The sequence below is a fragment of the Leguminivora glycinivorella genome, chromosome 2 (genome assembly GCF_023078275.1).
Source record: "Leguminivora glycinivorella isolate SPB_JAAS2020 chromosome 2, LegGlyc_1.1, whole genome shotgun sequence".
NCBI lineage: Eukaryota > Metazoa > Arthropoda > Insecta > Lepidoptera > Tortricidae > Leguminivora > Leguminivora glycinivorella.
Window position 1 is genome coordinate 20,009,064 of NC_062972.1, and position 16,046 is coordinate 20,025,109.

Sequence of the window (16,046 nt, forward strand, 5' to 3'; positions counted from 1 at the left end):
GTGTTTATTGTACCTGTATTTTTTAACAAAATAACAATGAAATTACCTGCTTTCAAATAGAGGCAAAATGGTTAAAATCGGTTCACGCAATAAACAATTATTCCATAAAAATCATCTTCCATACTAGCTCGCGCGCATTAGTTTACTCAATTTGCCGATAGATGTCGCTGTACGTTGAACGCTCATTTCCTACATCGCGTTTTTCCTGATATAATGAGGTCGGTTCAGGAGCGTCGTTGCGACATGTCGTAAGTCGTAAACTATTGAAGCCTAGTCTTGATTTTATTTGGACGTTGTCTACCAATAAAATTGTATATTAAAATATTACTTGTTATATGGGAAATTGAGTCTTGAAGGATTTAGTAAAATCTGTAGAGTTCTATGAATAACATTTTGATGATTCAACTATTGAAAGTTTGTACGGAACCCTCGGTGAGCGAGTCCGACTCGCACTTGACCGGTTTTTTTTTTAATATAGAGCAGCCAGTTATTGGATGCTGGCCTGTTACTGGCAATTTACCATATACAATTCGTAACAGAATTCTGAAGACCTTAATGCATACTTGTTTAACTGGCACATACATATTGTATACGAATATTAATTTATACTTAGGTGCTTAAAACACAATATTCGTTATTATCTGCAATACACAGAGTTCAGTTTACATCGACTAGTATAAATTGGTAGACTTGAGTTATAAGAGGTATGTGTCAGACTCGTAACTGGCTAATACACAGGAAATATTGTTTAGACTATTCATACATATTATTTACAATTGCATACCATTTAGACATCCGAAGAAATAATCTCTTGTAACATTAATATAGAGGCAGTATAGGAAGGGTTTCCACAGAGCCGCTTCGACCTAAAGGGTTATATTTATATGACGTCTTAGGTAAGACCCCAGAATTTCGTCCCCTTAGATTTCTTAGAAAACGCCTAAGATGCCTTAGTTAGTAGGTTTAGACGTTCGTGAAAAAATATTAAAACTTAAGAAATGAAGCGGCACTGTGTGCAGTCATGTGAGTTTGTGACTCGATGCTCGTTGCTACGGGCCAGTATTTACAAACACGCTGGCAGTTTGGCGTCAAACTCTACATTTCTAATCAGTCTTGACATCTTGACTCCCTTTACATAAGTACCTACTCCAAATATACGGTCGGCGTCAAAGACAAAAGCATAAACATACATATCATTGACGTCGATTATACTTTAGCCATGCTGATAGCCAATTTGTTCTCGTGTTTTAAATAGTGACCGATAACAATAATCACGTAAATAAGTAAAAAACTAAAATTATATAAATTCTTACTTAACACATTGATTAATTCTTATAAAATCACATTTGTTCAGTTGTGCCGCGCTCTCAGCGGCTGCTCCGGTTTCAAGACATACGTTGAGCATTAGGCGATCCCCTCATTAGATCGATACACTCCAAAATAATAATTACACTATAAAATACTACAATTACCTATACAAAATATGTATCCCCATAGACTTTGAAAAAATAGGTACATACATTCAGAATCGTAGCTTAGCAGCATGGTAAATGAAGGGATTTATTAAGCTACTCCAATTCTTAATACTACTTTTTGCAGCAACTCAATTCATTGATTTAGCTGCACGATGCAGCACTATAATCCCCCCACTCTTCGAGCAACAGAATACTGAAGTGCTATAGCAGCCTTCAATACGTAATGCTTTCGCGAAACGTACTGTTGATGCATGTTTAATTCTAAAACCAGACTTACGCTACTGTCCTATTCAGGTACATTTCAACTCAATCAGCTGGATACAAAGAATAAAAAAATAAGTAATCTCTAAAGAAAATCCCTGTAAAGAGAGTCTTGAAACGGGAGGACGTGTCTCGGGTGGCACTGACGCGATGGTGAGCTGGCGGCGCCGCTCAGTGCATGGGGTACGGAGGGTTCTTGGTCCCCGTCGCCTGCTCGTACGACGGCGGCAGTACTGCGTATAAAATTACGTTTAAGTATATTACGGTATATTAGGTATATGTAATAACGGTGAGTCTGAGTACCTACACATGGAGCCAACAAATGCTAAACTAAAATCTAACAAATTTGGATTTCTAATAAAAATAAATAATGTGGGCCTCATATGTACCTACGTATCCATAGTTTTAATTTTAACCATAATATAAGTTATTTTTGGTCTACCTGCTGGTTACATATCGCTTTTAAAATTTTAATAATCTTACCTACTTATATCTGTCAATACAATAGCTACACATTAATAAATTAATCAAAGGCGTCTTTAACAGTCTACATCAAACTACTCGTGCAACAAAAGACAAGTTAAAGAAGATACTGGACTCACCACACGAAGGGTCTTGCTAGTTAAGTTACACACGCAAGCATAACATGCAGTAAAAGGAAAATAAACTAAGTTTATCATTTGCTTTAAATTGCCAAAATACCCTTTATCAGACTGTACAACACTGCTAAAGACGTATCCCCCATTAGTGTTATATTAAGCGTTTTTGAATGTAAATTTTAAATCAATTCGCTTCTATTACTAAGGAATTGCGTCAAAAACGGCTTACTAAATTATTAGTTGTTCTGGTTAATTACTAATTACTCTGCGATTGTTTTCCCTTCACTGTAAAGTAATGACTTCGTTTTATTAAATGAAGTCATATCTGGATCAAAATTATGTTAATAAAAAATACAGTGCCTAGACGGAGAAAGTTATGAGTAACCAAAGACCTTTTTACAGGGGACAGCTTAATCACATTTTTTGCCATACGAAATTGAACCTTATCACTGAAACAGAAAGTCGATTGTATCAGACTAGCGAAAACGGTCCACATGAGAGGGTATTGTTTGGGCTGGTGTCCCTCTCGCACGTGTTGCCAGTGTTAATGAGGTTACCATAGTAGTAGTATTTTTATCTGTATATTATCTGACTTTATAACTTCTTATATTATTTTAGTGTTATATTCAAACTAGGGTTTCGATATATTTCAAAGAATTGGAAAATAATTATAATGTAATTATTTTGATGCCAATAAATCAAAGATTTGTATAATTAAAAAATACCTTCAATTGCGTTTTAGTAGATTTGGTAGTAACTTTGAAAATTGACTGGTATCCCCAATGTATGACAGTGATGACGTCACTGAATAATGTTGACATTGTCAGTAAGTGCGAGAGGGACACCAGCCCAAACAATGACCTCTCATGTGGACACACTTTTTGACCTAACTCCACAATCTAGTTTAATAATTCTAAATCTATGTGAGTAACTAACATAGTGGTTAAAATTACAATTTCAATCCCTATTACCTAATAGTCACCTGTCTTTAAACTTCGACTACCTAATATGCCTTCCACAACTTCGAAACATGTTTGATCGACATTTTATTTCCCAGAACTATTTGTTTCAGAAACCTGTAAAAGTTGGTTGTCGGACTTGTCGGTCAAACGAAAATTCATCTAATCGTCGGGCAAACATATTTCATCCATGCTATCCGTACTAATATTATAAATGGGAAAATGTGTGTTTCTGTTTGTTTGTCCGTCTTTCATGGCAAAATGGAGCGACGAATTGACGTGATATTTTAGGATGGAGAGTGACATAGGCAACTTTTTGTCTCTTTCTAACGCGAGCAAAAAGCAAAAGCTAGTATTATTATATATGTATGTACCTATTTGACATATCTACCTACAATACAGTATACATATGTATAGTACTAAAACAAACTTCGTATTACAATGTTTTTGTATTTAATAATAATACTATACAAAAATAAAACAATATACTGACAATGACGTCACATAAGCACCGATTACGCAGTGTCAAGGGGGCTGTGAGCGGCCCGCGGGCGCGCGGCGCGGCGGGGGCACCGGCGCGGGCCCCAAGCTCACCACAGACTTGGACACCAGGTCAAACACATCTACGAAATATTCATGTACTTTACTGACGATTTCTTTCGCATATAGTAAGCGACTGCTTCGAACGACGCGACGCGAAGCGACGTAAACGATTATCTGTTAGCACTTTTAGGTGTTGTATGTTAGGGTAGGTAAATACATTCTAATATCGTACAGGGCGCGAGGAGGTAAGAGTGCCTTTCAAAAAAACTACTCATTGGACTTGTTATCATCGCCTAATCTAAAGCTTCAAAATCTCAATTAATAGAAAGGGTCTAACATAATTAATATAAATATGAAATATCATTGACTAACGACTATTGTAACGTGCAGGAGGCTTTACAACGGCATGCACTAGGGAAATAATCGTGCCATTCACTTGCACAAACAATACGTATAAGCTAAGTGCCGCCTATAGCATATTTTTTAATCCCAGAGTTCAAATGACAAAATAGATGATTTAATTACCTATTGGTTACCAATATTCAAAATGTCCTACGGTTTCTTTATGATCCTGACCTGGTGAAAATGGGAATGGGACCACCTGAGAATCTCTCTAAATTTTGAAAGGTGAAGCCAATAAATAATGACTGGAGACGCACAGATACTAGGATAGTATGGAGATTTGAATTATACATTTAAAACAACGCTAACAGTTTGATATCTGTATGCGTGTGTTTTGACTGTGTCATAGTCTCTCTTTACACGCGATTAGGTAAATATCTTCCATTCATATACTATCTAAGTCTAGCCATTTGCCAGACTAAGGTAAAATAAATTGAACACTGGTAAAATTATTTGTCTTAGCTGGGTTTGAACTCACGACACTGGATTAGTAGTCCATATTCTGCCAACTGAGCTACTACTTAGTACTTACTAAGACTACTCGAGAACAACGAACATTTCCACTATATGAGCCTTTAGGCCTCCCTATAACTACAGCAATAAAAATAAACTTAATCACATTTTCAAAATGTGATCTATTCTTAATAGCCTCGTTCGCAGACCTTTCTGCTTGACATGGAATCAATTTGGTTATCAGTCTTTTACGTTCCTCTATGAGGTCAATACTTAAAGTTGGTCGGTTCTGTATTTCTGGGAATAAAAAGCAGATCTCAAAAAGCTTATTCTCAGTCATCGTCTTCTAGAGACAAGTGCAAATTAGAGCAAGACTTCACCTGGCGGCATCCAGCCCGGCGGCGGCACGCCAAAGAACGCTGCGCAAATAACCTCGTCAAGTATACGTTAAAACACTTAAACATTTTAATAGTGATATTATTTTTCTAAATTATTTATCAGACAATTATTTTGGTTCGTAAAAGTTGTCAATAAAAAAAAAGAGTAGGTAGACTCCCTTCAAAATTTCAATCGCTTATGCTTCGCGTATGCGTATAGAGATAGACACAAAGCGTTTCGATATCGGATCGCAAAGGATTGTACCCTCGTCTAGACGCCCGATCTGTTGGTGTAGGTACCTAGCAGTTCCGTCGCGAGACGTAAAGTGTTATTGGTATAAAGTATACTCACCATGAGCCTCTGGCGCGCTAGGTGCGGAGGGGTAGTGAGCGTCTGGCAACGGCTGTGGGAACGGACCGGCCGGGTACGGAGTCGCGCTGGGATACGGGGCCGGGAACGGCGCCGGATAGCCGCCGCCCGGCACCGGCATCGGGCCCGCCGTCGCCGGGTACGGCGCCACGGCCGGATACGGGGCGGCCGCCGGGTAGGGAGCGGCTGATTGTGTAGGGTATGATGTAGCAACTGGAACGATATAAATTCACATTGTAACTACATATTTTGTAGCAGATTGGGCCGTGTGTGAATAAAAATATTGGAACGCAAAAAGAGTACATTGATTTCTAGGGATTTTGGACTTCGGACAAAACTTTTCCTAGCTTTCCAAATGCGCCCCAAACCCAATTGAATGCGCTTACTAACCTCAGCCACCAAAGGGTCAAAGTCAAGCAATCTCATCTCTCTCTTTAGTTTTGTGTAATTTTTAAACTTTTTTTTATCACGAGTATAATTGGGGCATGGCCACAGAAGAATAAATAAATAATTAAATATCATTATATATCTATCAGGTGTGTATACCTAATGACCTAAGAAATTACAAACATTTTAAGCATTGTACTCGAGTACTCGTCACAGATTACGAATCGAGTAATAATGCGTAACGGCCTTATCGTTACCGCTTGGATTTGTCATAGACAAGAATAGTTCGCGCTCACTCAAGCATGTCATGGCTTTAATTTAACAATATTGGTGCTAAATTGTACTATAAAAGTGCAAGGTCAAGTAACGTCTAAGAATAAAATAAATTTCGCACAGGAACCATAAATTAGGCCATTTTCATAACAGACATAATTCACATAATATATCTTTAAATTTTGTTTTTTAAGATACCTCTGTCCTATCCAGCTATCCATTCACACATGAATAACATGATCATCACTTTCTTAAAGTTGTCCTTAGTGTTGTAAACTGCACAGGCAGGCAAGTATGGTCGCGCGATAAATGATAAAACATCTGGCCGTCCCTATCGCACTTACAAACAGTGGTAGGGACGGTCTGATCTTTTATCATTTATAGCGCGACCATACTTGCCTGGCACACATATGTATTTATTTGATAGATCGTATAATTAGGGCGCCCTAAGGCCAACCAGTTCATAGCCAGCAAAACAGGTTTTTTTTTTTCTTAAAATCGTTACTTAACGGGGCACCAATCCCCAGAGCGTAAGCGTACAGCGTACGGTACAAGTACTCACCAGGGTAGGGCGCAGGCACGTATTGCTGCTGTGGGTAGGGCGCTTGCACGGCTTGCAGGGGCCCTGGCGGCGCGGGAGGTGGGGCTGCAAGTCAACACCAATAAATTATTATTACTATCAACACGCGACGTCTCTCAAAGGTTTATCAACAATTTCTTGTTGTTATTCCGTCCCGCCACTCCCGCCAGAGGACAAAAGATGCGTAGTTTATTATAATTACCTACTACTGTAGGTACCTTTCTACGGAGTACTACTACGATGCACTCTTTAGCAAGAGCTTATTAAATAGTTATAAAACAGGATTTAAAGAGAGAGCCAGAAGGATGTTACCATAGCCATTGGTGATAATCAAGTTCATTCACCCACAATATAGGTTAAAGTCATAATGAGAGTAGAAACACAACTCGTCATATGTACCTATGCATACGCATACAGACTCCTGCCAGATATTTTTGCGGCCTTCGAAGCTTGGATAAACTTTAGGTATAACATATTTACAGTAGAGGTGGATATGGGATTATATGTATTAACACATTCTCCACCAGACGAAAAATGGCGCACTGCGTCAGAAACTAGTCGTAATTTATAATCGCCCGCTTGTATCGCGAGAACCGGCACAAGAGCAAAGTTTACAAGTGCCCACCATGCAGGTTCTTAGTTGCGAAACTGTTAAGGCAGTACTTACGCGACAGCACCTGCCCCTGCGTCTTGCGCCGGCGGAAGCAGCAGGCCACTAGCGCCACCAGCAGCGCCAGAAGCACCAGCAAGAGAGTGCTAATGCTCAACTCTTAGCTGTACTGATATTGAGACACAGGTGGTACTTACGCGACAGCACCTGCCCCTGCGTCTTGCGCCGGCGGCAGCAGCAGGCCACCAGCGCCACCAGCAGCGCCAGCAGCGCCAGCGCCAGCAGGAGCGTGCCCGTGCTCATCGCTCGATTCTGCAAACAGTCCACTACAATCATAATCAAAATGGTGGCATACTGTGGTAGGTAGGTACCACGCAGGAACAGTACCGGCCAATAATATATCATATTCATGTTTTTACCTCACTACTTTAGTTAGTCTAGTAGTAGTCCTTTGTGCTAAAATGAAAAAAATTGAGCGGATGGTTTTTTCATAAATAGGTTTTCTGAATAAAGCATAAATTGCATGGTATTTTTTTATTACAGTTTTTTAGTAATATACTAGGTCTATTGTAATTCACCATATTTTATTTTAGTAAACATCCTGAATTTGTACAAAAATACTAGTAAAATATGCCATCTACATATAAACGAACATACGTCGCTTAGTCATATTACTGGCCGGTACTTTAGGTACATACCTAACTATTGTGATATCTAAACTAATAGACGTAGGCAGTAGAGATTGTCAAATGAAATATCCGGCACGCGCGAATTTGGCACCAGGAATTCATATTCAACTTCGCATTTGTCTGTCTATTAGTACAGATCTGTTACCTACTTGGTAACGGATTTGGTAAAGACGGCATACACGAGGCTACAACTACAGTGTCTCTTTTCTATCTACCTAGCTACCTACCCTAATCCATTCTATTTAGATTGCAAGCTAGTATAACCAGGGCATTATTTTCGTTATCATGAGAGCGAATGACGTATATACTTACAAATAAATTATAACGACAATTTGACGATTAGGTATGTTACTATTTGAAGTAGACACTTGATTATTTTAGCAGAATTGTGTAATATAAACGATTGTGCGAGTTATTAAGTATCCTATTGTAGGTATTCAAGCCATACCTACTTATTTGTATGTACGGTATCCTTATATTAATGACAGGTCGACCGACTGACATCATTTATGTATATACTTGTAGCTATGTTTAACACTACGTAAATTATGAATGCAGTAAAAGCAGGCCATATCACTTTCCAATCGTAACTACATATATGCAAGCCTGCAAACGTTACTGGCTCGCGGTCGTGCGATATGTACCTATCGCTAGCTGTTGCCTCGAGGTAACATGTGGCCGCCCGCCCGTGTAATCAAGTGGCATGTACCTACTCGTACTATTCTTCTGAGTTTTACATAGTAACTTGTTAGTATTAGTTAAATAAAGTGTACGTATCTGTCGTTTTGTGGGCAAGTGAAGGATCTATTACGTTAGTAACTTATTAATAGTCTGTGATATATGTATGTATAACTGAGGCATTCATATCGAAAACAAACCTGCGCCTGACAATATTATTCACGCTATTACTGTATATTTGCTTAAGTTTTAAGTATTTTTTATAAGAGAGCTCGGATAGTGTCCAATTGTACTTACATACATCCTAAATAGCAAATAAAATACACGACAATGTATTTTGATTCAATAACTATTACTACATATATTATGCCAAGTGTTAACTGTGTCAACGTAATAAATATTTTTAATGAAAAGATAATCTATTTTTCATTACAATGTTGCTGATATGAATATTGTAGCTTTAGTACATGTTAGATGAAGTCAATTTGTTTATGATGAAACACAACATTAATTTTATTTTACACAGGATTGAAACACTAGTGGTTCTGTCACATGATTTATGATTTTAATGGAACTGCCACCATTTCGAAAAACAAATCCTAAATTTGTATGAAGACAAAATTTACGGTCAAAGATAATAATAGAATAAGTAATACTGTCTCACAAAATATTGCTTACAACTTGACCTGTAATACATCAAACTACAGCCTTCTCATTAACTACTTACTATATCTTAATCCACCACTGCTTATTTCAACACTACTATTTATTACAATATACCGAAAGTTTCCTGTAACAGTGTATCCACATTATATATCTGATCCAATGTCAGAAGTGGGAAGGATGTCAAAGGCTTGATAAAAAGTAAGAAAAAAAAAGGATGATGCTGGCTTTAATATTATATAGGATGTTGGTCCTACATCTGATATTGGATTGGATAAAATGAAAACAATATAACAGGAGCAATAAATTGAACCATAGAATAGATTCCTCAAACTAACCCATGTTTGATCAGGGACTATGAGATTTCTGATGGATTGTGCAGTATGCAATGGCATATCAGATTGAAATTCTGGTGGAATCCTTATCATTGGCCTTGTAACATGCAAAAAGTCCCTTATATCCAAATATTTCATCCTGTTTTGAACAAAAGTTTACATTACTATACTACTGTGTATTTGTCTATTTCTAAATTTGAACTCGAATTACTATCAATGAAATTGAATATATAATGACCATATATGGAATAATATCCAGTAAAGGGGGTATGAAAAGTCTATAAATTTATTACTACTGATTCCGCTTGTTTAGTCACATCAAGCACATATTCTTGCCAGAAAACTTGTATAAAAATAAACAAACTTTGGCTAAATAAGCAAACTATGGTCTCTAGAATTCTCATTCTAGACAATAGTCATGAACAATGCTCCAAGTTTAGTGAAACAGAACAATCGACAACGAACTGGATTACAGTGCGACCTTACAGTTGTCTGCTCACCTTGAAATGGTGGAAAATGTTGTCGTCGTCGTGGTCGTGGTCGTGAGACATGTCGCTTAATATATCGTAGTCGTCCTCTGCAGAATCTGAACTCCACATGATACCGCGACGGCAAACAACGAGATAAACTAATCGAGATTAGTCACCGCGGGACTTACCGCGTCATAGGGAAAACACACAATCCACTCGTATCTAAACAAGAATGTATACTTCGCTTCCTGTAAATGTTGATAGAGGGCTTACCTTTACAAATAATTTGGCGTTTGCGAGCGATATGCCAGCGAACAAATAAATTGTTCGCTTATCGCAACGCAACTCCCTGCTACCGACAAATAATTTACTGTGCTCACTAATATGGATTGTTGTTCGCGAAATCACAATCTGACATTTAGTTTGATATCTCTTGACAATTAAAATATTTGTGACAGTGACAGTGACCACCCGAAGACGTTCAAAAACTATCTTCGAGTGATCTATTAGTCGTCAATAAAATAAATAGAATAGAATAGAATAGAATTTTTATTGCTCTCATGTTGGTGTACAGATTTTACACTAGGTACATAGCAAAATGATACCCTACAGGATAATGCAATATGTGTACACATATACATAGCTGGGCATTAACTCGTTAATCCGTTAATCGTTAATTAACGAAGTTAACATTTCGGTTAACGGATTAACTTTTAAGTTAACTTTAAAAAATGTTAACGGATTCGTTAACTTCCGTTAAATTTCATCGAGTCCGTTAATCGTTAATCCAGAACCCCAAGCGGCTCGCTGCGCCGCAAAAACCACGTCCTAACTGCATGTTAATTATAAGATGTAATGTTTTGAAAAGAATTAAATTGCCCGCCGAGTTTCTTGCCGGTCCCATAGTGGATACCCCCCTCCCAACTGAGAGGGGACTGAAATCTTCTCGAGGCTGAGGCGTAGGGTTAGAGCCGGCGTAGCTTTATTTGACGTTCATATGCGCATTGTAATATGCCTACTTGAAAAATAAATATTTCATTTTCATTTTTTTTTTCACTGCTACTTTAAAAGCCCGTAGTACGGCAAAACCTAGGATTTATCGGTAAAAGCAGATCCGTCGGTTGTAAACAGTCTAAAGACCAATTGGCGACTTTGGATCACTTATTCGAGATCTTCTAAATCTTAATTAGGCGTGCTAGATCGATCACTAACCTGGGAATAGAGTGCAATCATCAGCCATGACAGACAAATCGCACAACCGACGAATCGAGTTAGAGTCCGGCGCGGGCCTTAGATTACTCTACCAAGTTATCGTGGCCCACAGCATCGAGTTGTCATCTCAAATCTCAATCTTAAGAACCGACGCACCACGATCGCGACCGCATGAATGACCCAATAATTACCAATCCGAAGTAAAACCTAGGATTTAGCCAACCAACGGCGGTAAAAGCCCGAAGAGACCGTAATTATTACATTTCGGTTTTTTACCGATTGGCGTCACAGGTTTTAATGGTTTTTGGTGGATACTGAGTAAATACAAATACATAATACCTACAGTGAAGTCCTATTTTTATGACGTGTTAACGGATTATCGATTAACTTTAACTTCCGTTAAATCTACCGAAATGTATCGCTTTAACGATTAACGAAGTTAACTTTTTAAGTAACGGATTAACGATTATCGAAGTTAACTATTTGATTAACGGTGCCCAGCTATGCACATATATATTAAAAAGAACTAAGTGATATCCAAACGTTTCGAAGTACGTTCAAAATCTCTTTTCGTAAACTTTCTGGTTACAATGTATTAATGTTCCTAATAAAATTCTCTTGATGGTTTTGGCAGGGTTATAGACATTTAATTTGGATGTTTCGCTGGTTTGAGATTTCGCATGAAAATATGGGCAAATACAGCTACAATTAGATTATTTGTGTTACAATGCAATACGGTTTTCAGTTTTTACGTAATATCTAAACATCCACAATAACGTCAATGTCAAAAATCTTGTAACCTCAAATTTACTAAACTAACCCTGCATCCCGTTTATTATCGTATTGTATTTCTTATAACAATAATTAAATATTAGTAATGTACCGCGTCCTATATGGACGACTGCTGGCAGTGCCAGTCACGGTGGACGTACGTGCCATGCACAGCGCGGCACCAATGTTTGCCGCTGCCAAGAAAACAACATCAGCCGCTGGAGGTATTACAAAGTCCTTACACATTCAATATTTTATTTAGATAGCCATGTATATAGAATTATAGATAGGAAAAAACCATTATGTAGAAGTTATCTTAGTCGCATAGTCTTACTCGTATAAAAATCTTATGAACTTTCAGTACCTACACACTCTTACCTTCTGTAGACATTGAGTAACTTGAAACTGCTATTTCTTTATTACGTACTTGGTTTAGGTATGTTTATTTTTGTTGTTCCTGTAATATATAAATAACCTAGTCTGATTCTGATACTATAAAATAAGCAGTTGAACAAGACCTAGATTATCTAAAGCAATGTTTTTTCAGGTGTAATGGGGTTAGGCAAAGGCAAGAAGAAGTTAGGCAAGCTAGGTACCATGGAAAAGCGTGAACTCCCAGTGGAAACAGATCCACAGAAACTTGTCACTCAAGTATGTGGAGCCAATATCTATACCACAGGAGAAGACCCTAAGGTATGCTAAATAGTTTTAACCTTTTAACCACTTTGAAATTTTTCACCAAGACATGCTCATGTCACCGGGGTAGTGCAAAGTTATATGAAGACCTCGGTGAAATGAGCTGGATATTGTGTCTTTTATATATTGGACTATGGTGGTTAAAGTGTTAACAGACTATCCTATTTATTTTATATGAACTTCCATAGTCCATTAATATTTTAATACAGTCAGGATTGGTAACACCGGTACAGTATAATAAAGAGTACTATCATACAGTATGGCCACTCCCGCTCCCCGCTGAAAGTGCCGCCCACCCCCTCTCGGTTACTAACCTCACAGTTACCGCCTGTCAAAAACACGAACAGTCGATCTGTCATATTTCACTCACACAAGCATAGTACGCGTTCACGAGCTAAGACTGTGTGCTAGGAATGCGCCTCTTTCAATATATTTGATTGCCAGTGTCCGAGGTGTGATACCGGTTTGGTGTGCCCCTGCCATAGCTTGAGAGATTAACGTAAGTTGGAAAGACTTCAAGTGTCTGGTAAAAGAAGGAAAAAAAAAAAGTTATGGCCGGCAGAAATGGTCAGGGAATGATGATTATCAATTCTTAACAGTATTTTCTAATACATATATAAAATTAACCTTGAGAATTTAAGGAAAATTAGTAGTTATTAAAAAAACCTTGTAGCAAAAAAAATTCCGTTTGGCTGAATTACCTTATATGCAGATATTAAACAACGATACTAACTCTACAATTCTCTACATTATCCCAAAGTTTCATCCTTGAGAAAATGAGGAAGGTCTGTCAGCTCTGGGTACGTAGCCGAATGGCACAAACGCTCACGAAACGAAACGCTCGTAGATATCTATCTCTATTGCTCTTGCGTATTGGCGCGACAGAGCCGACTACCTTTCGCGTTTTTTGTTTCGCGTCGCCATGCCATTCGGCTACGGCACCTGCACTAAAAAAAAACCCGCCCAAGTGCGAGTCGGACTCGCCCACCGAGGGTTCCGTACAAACTTTCTTTCAAACTACCTAGTAAAAATAATCTCATATTGGCACTAATGAGTATTATTGTGTATAGCGCCATCTCCCGGTCAATTTGCTAACTAATTTGCGCGACCTGGTTTTTCAGGGATAATTCTTTAAAATGTTAACCGATTTAAACAGGTTTTACTTTATTGATGAGAAGATGGTTTACGTAACATCTCGTATTAATTTGAAGTACGATATACATCCGCAAGGGTGGGTAAATTGAAAGTAAAAATCTGAAAAGTTTTTTGTGAATTAAAAAAAAGTATTCAAAATACAAACACGATTATATTTTTCCTGTAATATTTAGCATAAAACCAATGTTTACTAAAATTTTCATAATTTTTCGTTGGTAAACTTCGGAGATAAGGGGGGGGGAACGGTATTTTTTTTTACATTTTCCTTCAAAATTCTTTTTTTTTCCACAACAAAAAAATTATAAAAAATAGCTTATTTACGTTCAATTTGAGCTCTTTCCAACGATACCCCACTTGACCTAGTAACTTGAAATTTACAGTTTGCCCCCCTTTCATTTTGGCCATTTTCTACAAATAAAATTAATATATTTAAAAATTTTACACTTTCTATTTGTAGAGGTTTACAATGTTCATAACCATTCCAAATTTCAAGTTGATAGCATTAGTAGTTCTCGAGATATTTAGGAATGTGACAGACGGACAGACAGACGGACAGAGTCGCACCATAAGGGTTCCTGTTGTACCTTTTTGGTACGGAACCCTAAAAATGAAAATAGCAGGTCGTCCCTATCGCACTATTAGTAAGTGCGATAGGGACGGCCTGATATTTTAGCGTCTATCGCGCGACCATGCTTCCCGTGCTGGGCTCTTAGTCTACATAATTATAGGTAATTATTTGAATAAAAAAACATTTTCATGAGTTAATACTCCTTGCAGAGGTCAGAGTCAGAGGTCAGAGGTCCAAACTCGGGGTTTGCCAGCGAGCTATGGAGCGCAGCATATTAGGCGTAAAATTAATGGATCGTATCCGGAACACTGCGCTGCGCTCCAAGACAAAAATTGTCGATGTGGCTCGGAAAGCGGCCAAGCTAAAGTGGGACTGGGCTGGACACGTCTGCCGCATGCCGAGTGGGCTGTGGGCTAAGATTGCCACAGAGTGGCAACCCGGCCTAACGCGAGGATCCGGCAGACCCCGCCGGCGATGGCGGGACGACTTGGATTGCTTCCTTAACAACTGGCCCGAAACTGCCCGAGATCGGGAAGATTGGAAAAAGAGGGGGGAGGCCTTTGCCCAGCAGTGGGACATAACAGGCTCCTAATAATAATAAAAAAATAAATACTCCTTGCAGCTGGGACCAGATAGCGAGTACCCCGACTGGCTGTGGGAGCTGCACACAGGCCCCGCGCCGCCGCTGGAGTCGCTGGACCCCGACACGAAGGCCTACTGGCTGCGCGTGCGCGCCGCCGGCATGCGCCGCAACAACAAGCTACGGTCGCTGCGCAAGTTTTAGATTTTATAAAATACAAACTCTCTGTATAACACTGTTAATAGGCCTTGCTGTTTTAGTGTGGTGTCTGCTGTTAGGCCACTTGAGCACCAAAATTTTCCTTCCTTCTTTCGTATTTTTCCAGAAACGTTCGTATTTGTCATGCTAATTCACACATTGTCAGTACGTCTTGTACTGAGAGTACTGAGACTGATTGAAATAGCATGACACGTCCGTACGTTTCCGTAAGAATACGAAGGAAAATCTTTTCGCACGTCTGTAATTCAATATTTTGAGACGTGAACACATTGCAGACATCATATTTGCTGTTGTCTCCATTGAATGTAATGCTTTACACAGCGTACAACATCAACGGAAGGCCAAAGTTATAGTGTTCTTAGTGTTGAATTTGTAACAGGGCTAGCACACGATTGGCGCGACATTATCTCACCTCAACAGACTACCCGTCCTTATATCATAACTACAGTTAGAAAAAGACGCGTCAATTATCGCAGCGAGATACTGTCGCGCCAGTGATGTGCTGGCCCTGTTTATAGAGAATTTCTCTAATAGACAAAATATTTTCAACAAGTAAATCGTATTGATAGGTATCAGAAGCGATTTTTTGTGTTTTCGTTTAGGAGACTGGACAAATGCCTAGTTTTTAAGTAGGAAGTGTAAATAAAATGTTAGTTTTTAAATGTTGTCTATTAATTACAGACTCACACTCAAGAATATAAAAGCTAATATAGCTCAAATG

The 16,046-nt window shown here is 38.5% G+C and overlaps 2 protein-coding genes across 7 annotated transcripts; one reads left to right on the forward strand and one right to left on the reverse strand.

The window, feature by feature from the left end:
* Positions 1-471: 471 nt before the first annotated feature.
* On the reverse strand, positions 472-10,552 carry LOC125241542 (nematocyst expressed protein 4-like). 6 transcript variants are annotated; one of them, XM_048150098.1, is made up of 6 exons: positions 10,398-10,552; positions 7,487-7,601; positions 6,662-6,745; positions 5,422-5,652; positions 5,073-5,111; positions 472-1,969 (listed from the first exon to the last, which is right to left on the reverse strand). In XM_048150098.1, the coding sequence occupies exons 2-6, from the start codon at positions 7,590-7,592 to the stop codon at positions 1,908-1,910; spliced, it is 522 nt and encodes a 173-aa protein (XP_048006055.1). In that variant the 5' UTR covers positions 7,593-7,601; positions 10,398-10,552; the 3' UTR covers positions 472-1,907. The 6 variants fall into 6 exon arrangements, with proteins under 6 accessions (XP_048006055.1, XP_048006065.1, XP_048006032.1 ...); XM_048150108.1 differs by having other exon boundaries at positions 7,487-7,615; positions 10,398-10,544; XM_048150075.1 differs by lacking the exon at positions 10,398-10,552 and adding an exon at positions 10,155-10,311.
* A 1,562-nt stretch (positions 10,553-12,114) lies between these two features.
* LOC125240602 (39S ribosomal protein L54, mitochondrial) lies at positions 12,115-15,987 on the forward strand. The gene is made up of 3 exons (XM_048148564.1): positions 12,115-12,331; positions 12,655-12,800; positions 15,149-15,987. The coding sequence occupies exons 1-3, from the start codon at positions 12,214-12,216 to the stop codon at positions 15,308-15,310; spliced, it is 426 nt and encodes a 141-aa protein (XP_048004521.1). The 5' UTR covers positions 12,115-12,213; the 3' UTR covers positions 15,311-15,987.
* The last annotated feature ends 59 nt before the right edge of the window (positions 15,988-16,046 follow it).

Coding starts and splice junctions, on each gene's coding strand:
- LOC125241542 (XM_048150075.1), bottom strand. CDS start 10,253: ATGTGGAGTTCAGATTCTGCAGAGGACGACTACGATATATTAAGCGAC. Junction 6,746..7,486: donor GCAGGGGCAGGTGCTGTCGC/GTAAGTACCACC, acceptor GTTGACTTGCAG/CCCCACCTCCCGCGCCGCCA. Junction 5,112..5,421: donor TAGCGCGCCAGAGGCTCATG/GTGAGTATACTT, acceptor TTATTTGCGCAG/CGTTCTTTGGCGTGCCGCCG.
- LOC125240602 (XM_048148564.1), top strand. CDS start 12,214: ATGTACCGCGTCCTATATGGACGACTGCTGGCAGTGCCAGTCACGGTG. Junction 12,332..12,654: donor AACAACATCAGCCGCTGGAG/GTATTACAAAGT, acceptor ATGTTTTTTCAG/GTGTAATGGGGTTAGGCAAA. Junction 12,801..15,148: donor CCACAGGAGAAGACCCTAAG/GTATGCTAAATA, acceptor TACTCCTTGCAG/CTGGGACCAGATAGCGAGTA.